The 18,272-nt window shown below is 34.6% G+C and overlaps 1 protein-coding gene across 1 annotated transcript; it reads right to left on the minus strand.

Moving 5' to 3' along the window:
• Positions 1-25: 25 nt before the first annotated feature.
• Positions 26-18,223, minus strand: LOC126822418 (ribosomal protein S6 kinase delta-1). The gene is made up of 13 exons (XM_050551308.2): positions 17,972-18,223; positions 17,696-17,731; positions 17,019-17,136; positions 16,525-16,640; positions 15,943-16,187; positions 14,930-15,597; positions 13,945-14,066; positions 13,154-13,309; positions 8,561-10,107; positions 7,769-7,896; positions 7,192-7,274; positions 5,067-5,162; positions 26-4,418 (listed from the first exon to the last, which is right to left on the minus strand). The coding sequence occupies exons 1-13, from the start codon at positions 18,068-18,070 to the stop codon at positions 4,296-4,298; spliced, it is 3,537 nt and encodes a 1,178-aa protein (XP_050407265.2). The 5' UTR covers positions 18,071-18,223; the 3' UTR covers positions 26-4,295.
• Positions 18,224-18,272: the final 49 nt, after the last annotated feature.

Consider the following 18,272-nt stretch of genomic DNA (forward strand, 5'->3'; position numbering starts at 1 on the left):
TAATCTGAATACATTATATTTATCTTGACAAAAGTACTTTATTTATACAACACAAAATGGAATTTTGGAGAGATGCACCAACATATCTGAATTATATATATATATATATATATATATACTAGATATTAACAAAACAAAAACAGAAATTCCTAATAACCGTATCAACATAATATATATATATATATTAATTATATCACATCATCAATTAAGTCTATATTAACCTTTCAGCGTTTAAGACCTCCTGAAATCGTCATTTCACATGCATAGCTGTGACGTACACAAAATGGTCCTAATCTATTCACATATCACGGTCCGTCTAAAGAACAGCAGTTTTATACTTCACTTTTCTCTTTAAGTCAATATTTACATATACCAAAGGTTAGGACAATTTTGATCAGAAAAAAAATGATATCGGCTTCATAATGTCAAATTATACCAATATACATGTATCGTTAATATCACATTATGAAATTAAGTCGATATTAAAGGTAAATCTGCCTATTGCAGGTCTTTATTTTGGTGTCAAATATATAAATTATTATTTAGACATTTGTTCATATGACAAGCCCATAATAAACTCTCGAGACCACTGGATGGTGGAGATATAAACAGATTGAAACATGGTTTCCATTAATGATTTAATTAAAAAATGGTGAATAAAGGTCGAAACTTGATTAACCTGTAGTGTCGCTACGATAATAAACAATCTATGCCACATCTTGTCAAAACTTCAAACCGTGATAACTTTGCTCAAAATAAAGTTATTTTAAATATTTTAATTTTGCATTATCTATTTTGGAACTATTATAGCTAGAACTAAACTTATGTAATGCATCTTTAAGTGATTTTTGATGAGAAAAAATGATGTCAGCTTCACAATGTCAAGTTATACCAACATACATCTGACATGGGGGGGGTTGGATGGCCGAATGGTTAGCACGCATGCTGTATCATAAGGTCTGTCATTGAGTCAACTGGCATGGTTTTGATTCCCTGGTTGTAAGTGACAAGGAGTAGAGTCGCCATCTGATGATCTAGAGAGTTGATTATGGGGTTGTCATATAAATACCTTAATCAGAATTTATATACTACATAAAAGGTCGGCGATAGTCAAATTTAGCCCTCGTATTACCCCTCTTTAATAGAAGTATTAAGTAGAAATCAAATTATCGTTGCTGATGTTAATCAAAGAAGGAATTCAATGATCAATGTTAATGATAAAAGTAGAAATTTCATGATCAATGATGACATTTTTTTTTTTATTGTGACCAATATTAAAATATAAGTAATGTAGAAGGTACAAAATATATTACAGAGGTTAGAACACTGACTAAGGACGAATCCACTCAAAAATACGAGAAGTAAAGGGTATACCAGTTCATGAACTAAATACCAGCAGATTATTCAACAATCACAACACTAATACTTCATTACTGGGAAATGTTGTCTGTAAGAAAAGGGCTGTTCGTGCATACTATGGTCGATTCCAAAAGATGTAGCCACCCTTAAAAAAATTTAACTGCAATATTTTGAATAAATTATATGAATAGTGATGTTGACAAAATATATTGTGGGGGTAATCTACAAATTGTTATGGGTCAGCTATTAGATAATGATGTTAATTGATATAATTAAAAATAAATCTCATTAATGAGTTATGTAACATGGTAAATAAACTTCAAGTGACGATAATAATTGATCCTATTCTCTAAGGAAAAACTGCCACAAATTCATAAACACTGTTTCAAGACCTGCAGCACAAGTAAAAACATGAGATGATATGTGCTGATGTAACTAAAAATAGGCCATTAAAATAATTTATGACATACATAAGTCATAAACAGGTCCTGTCTTCATTAGCCTAGTCGGAGCAGAAAAGTAGGATGTTAAACTCCATTTCATTTCATTTTATTTCATATACAGGTCACAATTCTAGAGAAGCCTAGTCGAAACATCGCTCAGTAATAAGCAGTAATTGTATTTCATAGAATTGTGTGCTATGTATTTGATTATGACAACAGAATGACGACAGAATGGCAGTCGAAACGTCGCTCAGTAATAAGCAGTAATTGTATTTCATAGAATTTTGTGCTATGTATTTGATTATGACTACAGAATGACGACAGAATGGCAGTCGAAACGTCGCTCAGTAATAAACAGTAATTGTATTTCATAGAATTGTGTGCTATGTATTTGATTATGACTACAGAATGACGACAGAATGGCAGTAGAAACATCGCTCAGTAATAAACAGTAATTGTATTTCATAGAATTGTGTGCTATGTATTTGATTATGACTACAGAATGACGACAGAATGGCAGTCGAAACGTCGCTCAGTAATAAACAGTAATTGTATTCCATAGAATTGTGACCATTCTGAACATCTGATCTACACAGGTCATGACATTGACGTCAATGGGTCATGAGGTCAACAACATGTTAAATTGTAAACAATAGGTTTATTTTCAGCATTGTTTCCTTTGCACCCATAAAGACTATATAATTCGTCCAGTCCCAACATGTTCTCTCTTCTTCCAATGATTTTTCACAAAAATAACATCTACAACTCATAGAATTGACGTCGTTCATAGGTTCATAGAGGCTGCCATCTTGGCACTATTTTGTGCGTCTGTTGTGTCTTTTTCAGATATACACCATCAATTCTGTTGATGTTTTTAGCGTTGGGATTCACTAATAGTTAATTTATTTCAGTTCTAAAACAAATATTTTAAACTTTAACGCAAGTTTAGAAAATAGCCAAATTCTGGCTGGAATTACTGAGCAAAATGGCCATTCACTGTATACGTGCGAAAAAAAAGCTAGACACCAATTAATTTTCATACGTTCGTTACGTACGAATTGTGACCTGTATATTAAATATCTAACACTAACAGAGAAAGAAATGAAAACTTGGATTAGTTAAATATCATGCTTAGTCAAAACGTCACTCAGTAACTGTATTCCATAGAATTGTGACCTGTATATCCCAGTTCAATTACCAAATGCCATTGAAACAATTTATATAAGTCATGCATTAAATTCATATCAAGACTTTAAATTATATAATTTTCAAAGAATGCGATTTTAGTTTAACAATTATAACATACAAACAAATATTGCACCAATACCTCTGAGATTCTGCAGCAGGGTGGCAGAAAGATATGATTATCATCTATACAATGTGAGTTTAATCCCATGGTTGTTGACGACAAGTAGGAGAAAATGTTGTGTTGATTTGTACGATGTAAATCAGATAATAATTTAAACATACATTATGCAAGAGGTAAATCTGTCTATTGCAGGTCTTTCTTTAGGCCTGAAATGTTATCTAAATTATTAATTAGACATTAATTAACCTATCCAGACCATAATCAACTCTTGATGGCATCGCTAGCCTGTGATCTTTAGTGGATTATGAGCTGATTTACTGCATAACTTTCCTTCGCGATTTAATGATTAAATGGATAATCGAGACTATGCTGTTTATCATACTAACTTTAGTAATGATGATCGAGGCTAGGCGGAAATTTCAATCGCTTAATTCTCGGCTCATAGTAGATCAATTTGAATGAAATTTTCAGCAAATTGCCTTAACATTATCTAGTTTTTAACTATTATAGTTAGAACTGCCAACTCGTTATCTAATCTCCCATAATGTATCTTTAAGAAAAGAACAAACACAATCGATACATAGAGTATTGTAGAGGATGATCTTTCTTCGGTTGTTAATAATAGATATTAGCCTATGAAGGTTTGACAAGATGTGTGCATTGATTGTATAACCACTGTACTGGTTGTTCAAAGCTCAGCCTCACTTCTTTATTTTTAGACTAAATCATTAAATGACTGAACGGTTCTAATCTACTTAATATCGGAGATATCTGAAGGCATCAAGAGTTGATTATGGTCTGGATACGTTAATTAATGTCGAATTAATAGTTATATAACATTTAAGGCCTAAAGAAAGACCTGCAATAGGCAGATTTAGCTCTTGCATAATGCCTATTTAAGCCAACTCCTATTCATTTCAAATACACTCAGTAAATGACAGAAATCTTCTATTTTAATACACAGTAGTGATTGCAACTAACATCAACAATATCTATCTTGTAGCACTTCCAAATCATAAAACAAAATTGATTGATCAAGGTCAATCAGCAATAATGTACACGTATTCTCTAGATTTGATTGATCAAAGTCAATCAGTAATGATGTACAGTATTCTTTAGTCTTAAAAATTAAAAAGTTTTAACAATAACAACTATAATTTATTAATTGAGGATATAAATTAATACTAATATGATCGACATCCTTCGATGGCATTCCAATTGATTCCATTAAAAAAAGGATGTGATTTTATAGCTTCTACTCCATCTAAACTGGATCCAAGTCTTTCTTTAGCACTATAACATAATAACTGAAAAGAAAAATCCAACATATAAAGATAAGTTATAACTTAATTATTTGGTATAGCTTCATGATCGAGATTCGACACATACAAAGAAGGGCATACATGTACACTATGAGGGAATTCCTGATAAAGGGAAACTATGCTGAAAAATCCCAGAAATTTTCTTGATCAACAATGGGACTGAACCCGAATCCACCTGGTTAGTGGGCCAGGGACATACTCAACGATCTATTGTTACCAAAAGGTTTTATATTCAGTCCTCATATTGATCGAATGCTTGTGCAATTGAATAATAACTAAAACCATGGTTACCAGAGCCATGTCTTCATTAGCCCAGTTGACTGAGCAAAGCAAGACGTTAAAACCCCATTTCATTTCTTATTTTGTAATTGGGTTCTGTTCCATTCGCGTTTGGGTTGATTGTTTGTTTATAACAAAAAGAATGACAACACATGTGTTGGATTCATTCATGCTGGAACTATATTCTTCAAGCGCATAAATACATTTATGTTTAGTAACAGGTGAAACCCTCTATTAAAGGTATAAAACAACCAATATTCTGCCAGGTACATGTACCAGACAATGCAAGGTAAAATCAATTTATTTTATGACTCAAGGAAGGTAAGAACATTATAATATAAATGGTGGACTGACCTCCTGTAAAAGACCTTGAGCTTCTGGTGATACATGTGAAGGAATGTATAGCTGGGTATGAGAGTTAATTCCCCCTGGATGACACATTAATAATGTCTGAAAAATAATACATAATAACAGTAAAAAATAATACATAATAATGTTAAGATAATTTAACTAATTGGTTTTCATTTTCTGGAAAATATCAAATTCCTCAAGGCTTATTATCCATGCTAATATGTACCCAGATTGATTATTTAAAACTAAATTAAAAGATGGGTTGCCAGGCAACGAAACATACGCCCACAGCAACTAAATCGTCCGGGCAGTCAACAAGGGTTGTCGCATATTTTTACTTTTTTCAGTAATGAAACATTTATAATACACTAAAATCTGATTAAGAGCAACAACTCACGAAGTAATTATCAGAAAACTATTAGAATTTGTTTGGTTTTTCTAAAGTTCTGCCCCATGCTAACGTTTTGTATGCAAAGCTTTTAATATCATGGATTTAACTGTTTAAGTCATAAAAATTCATTGAAAATCAATATACTTGTTCGTCTCAAGATCTTAAACTCTGTGTATCAATCTGAAGTCAATCGGATTATAACTTTAGCCTTTAGAGCATCACAAGATTTTGCAAAGTGATCAAGGGCCATAACTTTGGCAGTAATTATCAGAAATCGTTGAAAATCAATAGGAATCTTCGTCTCATGACCTCAAACACTGTGTATAAATTTAAACTCAATCGGATATTAACTTTAGCATCTAGAGCATCCACAAGATTCTTTGAAGTGATCAAGGGCCATAACTCTGGCAGTAATTATCGGAAATCGCTGAAAATCAATAGGTTTCTTCGTCTCATGACCTTAAACACTGTGTATAAATTGAAAGTCAATCGGATATTAACTTTGGCCTCTAGAGCGTCCACAAGATTTTTCAAAGTGATCAAGGGCCATAACTCTGGCAGCAAATATTGGAAATCGCTGAAAATCAATAGGCTTCTTCGTCTCATGACCTTAAACACTGTGTATAAATTTAAAGTCAATCGAATATTAGCTTTCGCTTCTAGAGCATCCACAAGATTGATTGAAGTGATCAGGGGCCATAACTCTGGCAGTAATTATCAGAAATCGCTGAAAACCAATAGGCTTCATCATCTTATGACCTTAAACACTGTGTATAAATTTAATGTCAATCGGATGTTAACTTTAGCCTCTAGAGCATCCACAAGATTTTTTGAAGTGATCAAGGGCCATAACTCTGGCAGTAATTATCGGAAATCGTTGAGAATCAATAGGTTTCTTCGTCTCATGACAATAAACATTGTGTATAAATTTAAAGTCAATCGGATATTAACTTTGGCCATTAGAGCATCCACAAGATTTTTTGAAGTGATCAAGGGCCATAACTCTGGCAGTAATTATCGGAAATCGCTGAAAATCAAAAGGATTCTTCGTCTCATGACCTTAAATACTGTGTATAAATTGAAAGTCAATCGGATATTAACTTTGGCCTGTAGAGCGTCCACAAGATTTTTTGAAGTGATCAAGGGCCATAACTCTGGCAGTAATTATCGGAAACTGTTGAATATCAATAGGCTTCTTCGTCTCATGACCTCAAACACTGTGTATAAATTTAAGGTCAATTGGATATTAACTTTGGCCTCTAGAGCGTCCACAAGATTTTTCAAAGTGATCAAGGGCCATAACTCTGGCAGTAATTATCGGAAAGGCTTCTTCGTCTCAAGACCTTAAACACTGTGTATAAATTTAAAGTCAATCAGATATTAACTTTAGCCTCTAGAGCGTCCACAAGCAATTGTGGACGCCGGACCAACAGACCGCCGGACGGACGGACGGGGGCGACGACAATATACGACCACATTTCAATGTGGGCGTATAAAAATCAAAATACCAATGCTAGGTAATCTCCCGGTTTGGGTTCTATCGGATTATAAACAGGCCTATCAATTTGGTTAACAGCAAATAGTTTGTATAATAACTTAACTAAATGATAATTATCTCCCCGACTAATAGTTTGCATAATAACATAACTAAATAATTACCTGGCCGACTAATAGTGCATATAATAATTACCTGGCCGACTAATAGTTCATATAATAACATAACTAAATGATAATTACCTGCCCGACTAATAGTTCGTATAATAAGGCACCTAAACTCCACCAATCACAAGTTTCATCAAAACCATTCACCGATAGCACTTCTATACAAACAACATAATAAAATTGACTTAAAAAACTATTATAAACTTCGACTAAACTAAAATAAACATAATCAACCAGAAAACTTTTCAGTTTGAAATTATTGCGAAATGGCTTGATTGTTGATGCCTTTTTCAAAATAATATAAATAGGATCATTACTGTGCCTTCATTTCACAATTTCCAGCCCTAAATTGTTTTTTTGTAAGTAAAATAATGAATAATGTACTGTGTGCAACATATAATTGATGAATACAGCATAATAATTTACCTTGTTGAATACAGTACAATAGTTTACCTGGTTGAATACAGTATAATAATTTACCTTGTTGAATACAGTATAATAATACATTTACCTGGTGCAACATATAATTAATGAATACAGTACAATAACATACCTTGTTGAATACGGTATAATAATTTACCTTGTTGAATACAGTATAATGATTTACCTGGTGAAACAGATTATAATTGTTGAATACAGTATAATGATTTACCTGGTGCAACATATAATTGTTGAGCAGCTAGTGGGTTAATTACTTCATCTACCTGAGGTAATCTAGAGAAATATGTTAACATCACATGACCATGATCTCCTAGTAATATATTATCAGGATTTAAATCTCTGAAATAACAAAAATATTCAAATCCATCATAACATTTTTATGTCATTTTCCAGGAATTTACCATAAATCTAATTAAATTAGATTACTATATTGTTTCATGGGGGTGTTGGGTTGTCGAGTGGTCTAATGCCTGAACTTTAGATCATAAGAGAGAGAGAGAGAGAGAGAAATCGGGTTTAACATCCACGCCACACAAACTAGGTCATTTCGGAACTAACATATGGTTCAACTTTATTTCAATAATTTGCTTGTGTGTAGGGGTCTTTAGCAGTGGGAGGAAACCGTAGGACCCGACCCTACTCCTTGTCACGTACAACCGGGGAAATAAAATCACACCAGTTGACTCAATGACAAACCTTATGATACAGCGCGCATGTGCTAACCATTCGGCCATCCAACAGTGGGAGGAAACCGGAGAAAACCCATGAGGTTGGACAGGCAATCCTTGTAACGTACAACCAGGGAATCAAAACCACACCAGTTGACTCAATGACAGATCTTATTATACAGCGTGCACATGCTAACCATTCGGCCACCCCCCCCCCTTTAGATCATAAGGTCTGTCATTGAGTTAACTGGCATGGTTTCGAACCCAAGCTTGTATGAGTCAAGGAGTAGGGTCGCCTGTCCAACCCCAAATTTATTAAGTATAAACGACTGTACCTGCAGATTATTCCTACATGATGTAATTTAGAAACGGCTACAACTATTTCTGCTGCCCATTGTCTAATACACGATTCTAATAATCTCACTTGTTCCGGTTCCACAGAATCTAACTGATCAAATAAATTAGACACAGCTCGCGCACGATTTTTCGTAGGAGATTTCAAATCACATTCAAATGATGCAGAACGAGTTAAAGTTTTAGAATTTAGACGACTTAATGTTCGTTTTCTTCCCTGTTGAAGACTCGTACTCGTTGATGTCTCTTTCACAGATTTTTCGGCACCTTTATCTACATTAATATTGCAATCTTTAATTTGAAGAGATAATTCAGATGGTGATGTAAGTTTCTGATCGCTCGATTCACTTTCATCCAAATTATCACAGTCTACATTAAGTCCACTTAATTGCCGTTTTGGATCTTTGCTTTTCGTCTCAGAAGTCACCTGCTGATCTAAAACTAAATGTTTTGAATCGAATTCACTCGTATCACTAGTACTGTCGTCTGACGGTTTATGTAAATCGTAAATGCTCGGTTCATCAGAATCGTGGGATATATTCGCAGCTTTTTCAGGGGGAGATAAGCTAATAGACCGTCTGTCAGATTGTTCTAAATGTCCAGAATCCGATAAAACTCTGTCCACAGATTTTATTAAAGCTTTCGATGATCGGATGATTTCACTGGCATCCGAATTATTAGAATTGTTGGAGTCCTCATTCTCCAATTTCTCTGAATCAAAAACGTCATCTAAAACATCAGCAGTGCTTGGATCCAGACCAGGTGAATTGTTCATGGCTGACTTTTCTTCCAAGGGAGATGACTCTTCCGGTATACTGTTGATATGCTCAGATGTACCACTGGTGTTGCTATCCATGCGCTGATACATATCGCTACTACTATCAAAACTATTAATCGTAAAATTTTGAATCGATGGCTTATTATTCCCTAACACCTCTTCAAAATGATCGTCATGGCTAATGCTTTTCGAGGCTTCAGAAACGGAATCATCAAATGTCAATTCTGCAGACGAAAATGAGGACAGTCTCTTTCTAACAACTCTACTAGAAGTTGATGGATCTGTAGAGCTTTCCTCTGTTAAACTTTCAACTTCAGTCGGACTTTCATCCTTATTTGATAGTTTTGGAATAGAAATCGGATTTTCGCCGGCAGAATCTTCACATTTCATTGTTCCATTTTCTGTTTCACTTAAAACTAAATATTGTTCTGAATTTGTCAGTGTTTTTGTTCTTTCTTCACTTTTAATCATTTCGTCTGATGCATCAGCATTAAGCTTTGAGCCTGTGTAGACATTTTTATATGCAGGGATATCCGTTCCCACGACGCCATCCTCGAACCCACTCGTAGTTCTACTGTGTAAATATGCACCGATATAGTTCCACAATTTACCCCCGGAAGCATACTGCAGTAGCAGATAAACAGCGTTCTCCGTCTCAAAGAATTTAATCAGATTACACATATAAGGACAGGACGTCGGCAGTAGACATGTTTTATTCGACTCTAATTGAGCACTTGATTTATGAACAGTCTGAAAAATAAAGAGAAAAAATGCAGAAACACGAACAAGAAATTTTTAGAATAAATACTATCAAATGAAAATTAGTTTGTTTTTTCCCTTCTATCAAAGCCCCAAAATGTCAGAATATATGTTCAGATTTAATTTAAGACCATACACAATTAAAAGTAGTGTCATTGGGCTCAAAAATTATTCAAATTGATCAATTAAAGGGAAAGACCAACGATTTTCAATAAGGTTTCCATAAATAATAAATATATATTTAGAAATAATCCCTCCTATAACATATGCAAAAAATAATTTGCAAGCGAGAAATTAATTTTTATTAATACCAGAAGTGACGTAATTGGTTCGATACGCTCACTGGTCACTATAGTAAACATACAAATTTGGAGCAAGTTTAGCGCTGTATTTTGTGATCGTTTCGCCGTTTGGCAGAAAATCTGATGAAATGTAATCTTTATTAGGATATTAAGAACAAGAACTTACGGTGTTTTGAAGGTATAATATATAACGCGTTTGTGTAAATTAAGTTTCTAAACTGGACACTGTGACACAATTTAAGCCACATGGCTAATTGTTTACATCACGTGACAGCTGGCACATGACAGATATTAACCGAACACAAATTGGCGACCTATTCGGCTAGTGACCTATTCGACCGATCCAGCTGGCAACCTGTTCGTTGGCAACCTATTCAGAATGAGAGCGCACCCCTTTAATATGATTGTGCCAACTTTTACTAATAATATTTCGAAAGCTTATTTAATCAGCTTTCAGAATATATTTAGTTGGAAATCCAGAATTTTGTAAGATAATGCGAAATTACATCTCTATTCTGAGCTAAAGGAATGGATAAATGATAATATATTCTACTTTCATTTGATAGACGTTACGTTGGATTTTATTGGTTGATAAAAATAGATGAGTTTGGGCGACTGTTGAATTTATTCTGAATAGGTTGCCAACGAACAGGTTGCCAGCTGGATCGGTGGAATAGGTCGCTAGCCGAATAGGTCGCCAATTTGTGTTCGGTTAATATCTGTCACGTGCCAGCTATCACGTGATGTAAACAATTAGCCATGTGGCTTAAATTGTGTCACAGTGTCCAGTTTAGAAACTTAATTTACACAAACGCGTTGTATATTATACCTTGTTCTTAATATCCTAATAAAGATTACCTTTCATCAGATTTTCTGCCAAACGGCGAAACGATCACAAAATACAGTGCTAAACTTACTCCAAATTTGTATGTTTACTATAGTGACCAGTGAGCATGTCGAACCAACTACGTCACTTCCGGTATTAATAAAAATTAATTTCTCGCTTACAAATTATTTTTTGCATATGTTATAGGAGGGATTATTTCTAAATATATATTTATTATTTATGGAAACCTTATTGAAAATCGTTGGTCTTCCCCTTTAAGTTATGGAAATCGGTTTCTTAGATAAATAAAGTATCGATAATAACAATTATGCTATTGGTTGTACCAGCCAACCCACTTAAAAACGAAAGACTGGGCTAATGAAAAAGGGCATGAGGAAAATGGTGTCTGGATTGCGGCACTATAATCAACTCTTATTTCAAATTTCAACTATCAATGGTTCTTTTTCATGCATGCAAATGCATACACAGGACCTCGGTTTTATATCCCATCAGAAAGACTAGACACTAACAAGTGGAAATGAAATGAAATGGGGTTTAATGTCCTACTGTTCTGCTCCTAACCTGGGCTAATGAAGACGGGCATACGCCATACAGTGTGCTATGAGGGAAATTTTGCCCGGGCAGCGGCACTACGGCCTACTCTTATATCGAATTCCAACTGCCAAGGGATCTTTTACGTGCACGCCAATGTGTACACGGGACCTCGGTTTTTCGTCCCATCCGAACGACTAGACAGCTTTCCTTGTCAGCCCCTCCATCCTGCATCACTGACAAGGGAGAACCACGCCGGAAAATCTGGATGAACTTTCTCGGCCAATGCAGGGATCGAACACCCGACCTCCAGGCTAGCGAGCTAGCGTCTTACCCACTTAGCCTTGTGATCCCCCACTAACAAGTGGAAGCTGCACCAGAAAATCCAGAGGCACTTTCTCGGCCAACATTGGTTAGCGAGCCAACGTCTTACTCCATGAGCACCACGGCTCCCCAACCTACCCTGGGTTTATTTATATTTATTACATAATAAAACAGTCTTTACTTTTGAGATTAATGTCATTGATCTGGCTTGTTGTGCAAGATATGTTCTTTTACAGTAATTTTCGAGTGATTAACCCTAAAGTTTTCGATATGAGTTTTTATGCCCACTCTGCAACAGGTCAGCCTCAGCTTGGGGGCTAAATAAAAAAAGGTCTTGTTTCTTTAATTGACAGCCATGGGTAACTGTATCAATTGATAGCCATGGGTAACTGTATAGCCGTGGGTAACTGTATTAATTGATAGCTGTGGGTAACCGTATTAATTGATAGCCGTGGGTAACTGTATCAATTGATAGCCATGGGTAACTGTATAGCCGTGGGTAACTATTAATTGATAGCTGTGGGTAACCGTATTAATTGATAGCCGTGGGTAACTGTATTAATTGATAGCTGTGGGTAACTGTATTAATTGATAGCCGTGGGTAACTGTATTAATTGACAGCCGTGGGTAACTGTATCAATTGATAGCCATGGGTAACTGTATAGCCGTGGGTAACTATTAATTGATAGCTGTGGGTAACCGTATTAATTGATAGCCGTGGGTAACTGTATTAATTGATAGCTGTGGGTAACTGTATTAATTGATAGCCGTGGGTAACTGTATTAATTGATAGCCGTGGGTAACTGTATTAATTGATAGCCGTGGGTAACTGTATTAATTGATAGCCGTGGGTAACTGTATTAATTGATAGCCGTGGGTAACTGTATTAATCGACAGCCGAGGGTAACTGTAATAATTGATAGCTGTGGGTAACTGTATTAATTGATAGAAGTGGGTAGCTGTATTAATTGATAGCCTTGGGTAGCTGTATTAATTGACAGCCGTGGGTAACTGTATCAGTTTTTCTTCTTACCTTAATAACATAGGTTTCATCTAAAAGTTTGTCCATCACTAAAATAACACTATCAATAGTACCTAATACTTTATAGTTTCTTAATTCAGACATGGACCCTCGAATAAAAGCAAATGATGGATCTAATTCTAAGTTTGGTGATATACAACTGCTGGCCTACAAAATATAAACAATAATCATTAGCAATTTCAAGAGAGAAATTAATGTAATCTACATCAACCTTTAACACTTGGTATTAAAGGAAAGTTCAAATTTTTTGCCAGTCATACAGGCCTAAAATTCAACCCCTTTTATTTTTTTTTCTCACAAAATTGCAATCAACAAGACTTTGGTACTTTGAAGAGTACTATATGCATAACAAACAAGTGACAGTAATACATTTGATTGGTTGTGTCATCTAGTAATTGTATCTCATCATATCCTCCATACATTGTGTTCTGATCCCACTTTTCATGGAAGAGTTTCCTCCCCTTTGTTACTTATTGGAGTCCTTTGGAGTTATCTCCCATTAAGTAATCTTTGGACTTGATAACTAAAGAGAGAGTGAATAATCATCTCACATGTGGTTTTACATTCATTATATCTTAAAGCATGCCATCCATTTTTAACCAGAGAACTACCCCACACAGAGCAGTGGCTATGTTTTAATGTGCCCAATTGCTAAATGAGACTTGCAGGATTGTAAGGATGCAAATATTTAGACCTGTCAGAATCGTTGCTTGCATTCATTAGATTCTGAGATTCTTTCAAATTTCCAGCTTGCCTAAATAAAAGAATTAAACTAAACTTACAGCCCATCTAAAATCATCTAAACTTTCTTTAGCTAAATAATTACTATAAAGTTCTTCAGCTCTGAGTAAATATTGAGCTGTTTTTCTACGTACAGCATCCTGTCTATATTTGTCTGTATCAGCTTAAAAACAGAAATGAAATAAAATGAAATGGGGTTTAACATCCTACTGTCCTGCTCCGAGTGGGCTAATGAAGACGGACATATGCCATACAGTGTGCTATGAGTGAAATTTTGCAGACTGCAGTGCTATGGCCTACAATACTCATATCGAATTACAACTGCCAAGGGATCTTTTACAGATGGAATTCGATATAAGAGTAGACCATAGCGCCAAAATAGAATTTATTTCAAAATTAGAGCCAAATATATGGTTTTAAGGGAGACGTGCAAGTGCTCGGTGAGTATGACATTCGCTCACTAGGTTCAATCTCAATCTCGGAGTAAGTGTGGAAAGTTGACAGTGGTGCAAGATGTGGGGGGTGGGGTAACATTCTTATGAGACGAAAAGTTCCCATATATACTATTGCCAGCATGCTAGTGATCACCTCACAACTGAAAATCGAAAAATAAGACCAGACCAGAATGTGTCTCATAGAAGATTGTATGACATATGCCTGTCTTCATTAGATTTGGTGCATAAAAGCAAAACGTTAAACCACATTTTATTTCTTTGGGTTTAAATAATGTTTATACCTTAAAACAAGAAAATACCCACTAATTTCTCATATTATAATTTCCAATAACAGAACACAATTTTTATGGGAAAATTTCCAATAGATACTGTCACAAATGCATTATTTAAACAAATTTGTGTCGAAAGAGGGCCATATCATGCTTGTTTTATTAAGTTATACACTCATTCAAAATTATTTTTCATGTTTTTCATATTGTTTTGCATAATGTTTTTCATTAGTTTTGCATTTTCACTTTAAATAATTGACCATCTGCTTTTCTGATTTTGATAAAGAATATAATACTCTTACCTTGGACACCTTGTATTAACACATCAACACCAATCTTATAATAAGCAAACGCCATTTCAAAATTACCATTTACTTCACATTCTTGGGCCATTCCAATCTGACTAGCAGCCACAACTAAATAATCCCCCTTTGTCTGGGTCAACGATGACACACTGGATTGGGTATCTGAACGATTTTTGACAACTGGACTGTGACCTCTCGGAGTGGAGCGACCTGATTTAATTGGTGTTGAGGGTAAACTGGTCACAGAATTAACGCTACTTGACCTTTGACTAGAGTTTGACAGATCAATGTCCCCTTTCCCACACTCAACACTCGACGGAGTTCGACTTCTTAACGGGTCAAATTCCTTTAAATCAATTTCTAGATCACCATGCCCGTGGCTAGAACTATCTAAAAGATTTTCTTTACTCCCACGAAGAGATGATGACTGTGATGTGCTGACAGATGGCAGATCTGAAATTACTCTTAAGATATCGTCATCTCCGTCTATTAGATCACTGACGTCGCATGATTTCATTAAAATAGGATCAAAGACAGACAGTTCTGAATCTTTTAGTGGAGTTCCAAACGCTGAATCTAAATCTGTATCTTCTCCCGTTGAGGAACCCAAACTGATATTGTCAGGTACTTGAGGAAAATTCCATGTTCCTTCTAAAGGTTTAGACCTAGAAATTAAAAGAAGACTTGGTCATCAACATTTCGTGCCCATGTTTTAAAAAGACTAAGACAAATTTAAAAACAAAAATTATTAAATCCTTCATTTGCTTGCACGTTGGAGTCTTTTAACAGTGGGGGGAAACCAAGGACCAGGAGAAAACCCACGAGGTTGGACAGGCAACCCTACTCCTTGTCACGCACAAGCGGGGAATCGATACGATGTACATGTAACTTGACTCAATGACAGACCATATGATGCAATGCGGACGCGTTAATATAACTAAAATGTTATGTTGAATGACATGGGCTATACTTGTCATGTATTTATTTAAACAAACTATAAAACTACCTACTCAACATCTAGTCCATCTTGTCCACTACTGGAACTACACGTAGGTCCTTCACTAACACTACTTGTCGTAGACTTCTCTTCACTCGGAGATCGGACATCTTGTTTGTGTACATCAGTAACAGTTATTGGTACGATATCTGGTGGTTGACCAGTGGCATGTCCATCATCAGATAGTAAGTCTATCTTATGAGGTTTGAGTATAGCACTATCAGTGTAAAATGTAGATGATGGAAGTTTTTTACCTCCCTGAAAGAAAAAACGAAAGAAGAATGAAACAAAAAATTAGATAATCTCCTGACATGGATGATGGGTGATATGGTACGTCAGGCCTGGGGTCTTTCTAATCAGTTGTAATCAGTTTTTATTTAGTCATGTACTTCCATGTAATTAAACATATTTAATGTCGTTGATCCAGATTTTGCATTTATTGGACACAATTTCATTTTTCACAGCTAAATCCACGCTAAAATGTACTCAAAATTGATTATTCAACAATTAAAAATCTCTCAAATGCTGGTCAACAGCTTAAACAACAAAAAACGTATCAAAATTATTTGTTTATGTCCATTTTGTTAAGTATTACCTCTAAAAACTTTTGAAGAACAAGTGAGTTACTCAGGTGAGGTTGTTCGCTGATAAACTTCAATAAACGTAAAGCACTTTGTCTTCTTTCTTCTATTACACTTTCTTCAAATCTTCCTGTAAATATAATCATATTCTGATCACTCGATCGGACCTAAACAATCTAAATTCATTTTGAAAAACACATAGATGTATATTGTGAAATTAGTCACTAATATTCATGGATAAAGACTTTGAAACAATCATCCGAAGATTCTTTTGAGGAAATAACTCTTGATTGTAATTTAGCACTATAGAAGACAATCCCCAATAAAAACAATAAGAAGGATATGTCAGGTTTCTTCTAGCCAAGCTCCCACTTTTCAGGAACATAGAAGATAAAAATGATGTGTTAGTCCCAAAATAACCTAGTAAGACATGTTATGACAAAATGTAAAACCATTTTATTGGATATGAGAATTTTTTTTTTTTTGATAGAATCATTAAATCACATACCAAATAATTTAGGTTTAGCAAATTCTGGAAATTTATCTCTGCGATGTAGAGCTCTATGAAGTGAAAACATTGCCTTGAACAACTGTTTAAAGTCATTGTATCTCTTCCAAATAACAGTCTACAAAATAAATCAGTTGGCATTAATCGTACAAATAAAAAATTACATTAGAAATTATTTATACCATACTTTTAAAGAAATTGACCTAAAAGTTACATCATGAAACTAAAATCCCAACATACCAGAGTAAAGGTTACATATTGAGATTAAGGCCATATACAATGAAAAGTAATTTTATTAAAAAAAAAAAAAAAAAAAAAAATTGGTACCAAGTATGAAAATTATTCAAATCAATCTTTTTTAACTAAAGTTAGGACTCCTTAAGAGAGCTATGTGAGTGTCTCTAAAGTTTGTAAATGGAAGATTTTTTATCCAAAAAGTATTCCAAAAATCATGGTTATGTAAAATGACACGATAAAAACACCTGTATATAAGTATTATAAAATCTTGTCTCAAATACCATCTGGTTAGTACATTTCTACTCTAATGGTTACATTAGAGCAGTAAGATATTACGAGTTACACAGCTGTAACTTCGATATATTTATGACACAATCATGGTAGTATGGTAGTGGTGTACCCTCCATGAAAATGAAAGTAGAACTAGAAAATATTTTTACCTCTGTTAGACTTTCTGGATTACTGACAGGGAATACCTACAAATAGAGAACAAAGAACTTATCAGTATTTCTCATTGTTTATTCCTATATAATAATATGTCGAGTCATCCGTCCTAACAACATGTAGTTTTGGCTGACACTAGTCACTAGTGACAGATAAAAAATTGACTAATGTCAATTAGCATATCTTTCTTTACAGTTATCTTTCCATAGAATAATTGAGAATTATTTACAAATTACAATAGAATTAAATGTTTATTGAACAATATTTAGTACCTTGCATGTTACTCTGTAAATAGTGAAACCACTGGGATGAAGCTGGGGATCTGTCACATCAAAAAACCAAATTTTCTCGGGCCTTAATTTGGATGCCATATTTTTTACCACCGACCTAACAAAACTCTACAATCAGATGCAACATCCAAGAGATTCTTTCAACAATACGAGAAGGAAACATAAAGAACGTTGATTCATTTATTTAGTCTGAGGACAGTTTATGTCACTTCAATTAATTTTGCATCCTCCCAAAACCTCCATCTTGTAAATAGAACATAGATACATCTTTGTGGCCCAATAT

Source organism: Patella vulgata, chromosome 5 (assembly GCF_932274485.2).
Source record: "Patella vulgata chromosome 5, xgPatVulg1.2, whole genome shotgun sequence".
In the NCBI taxonomy this organism is placed as follows: Eukaryota; Metazoa; Mollusca; class Gastropoda; family Patellidae; genus Patella; species Patella vulgata.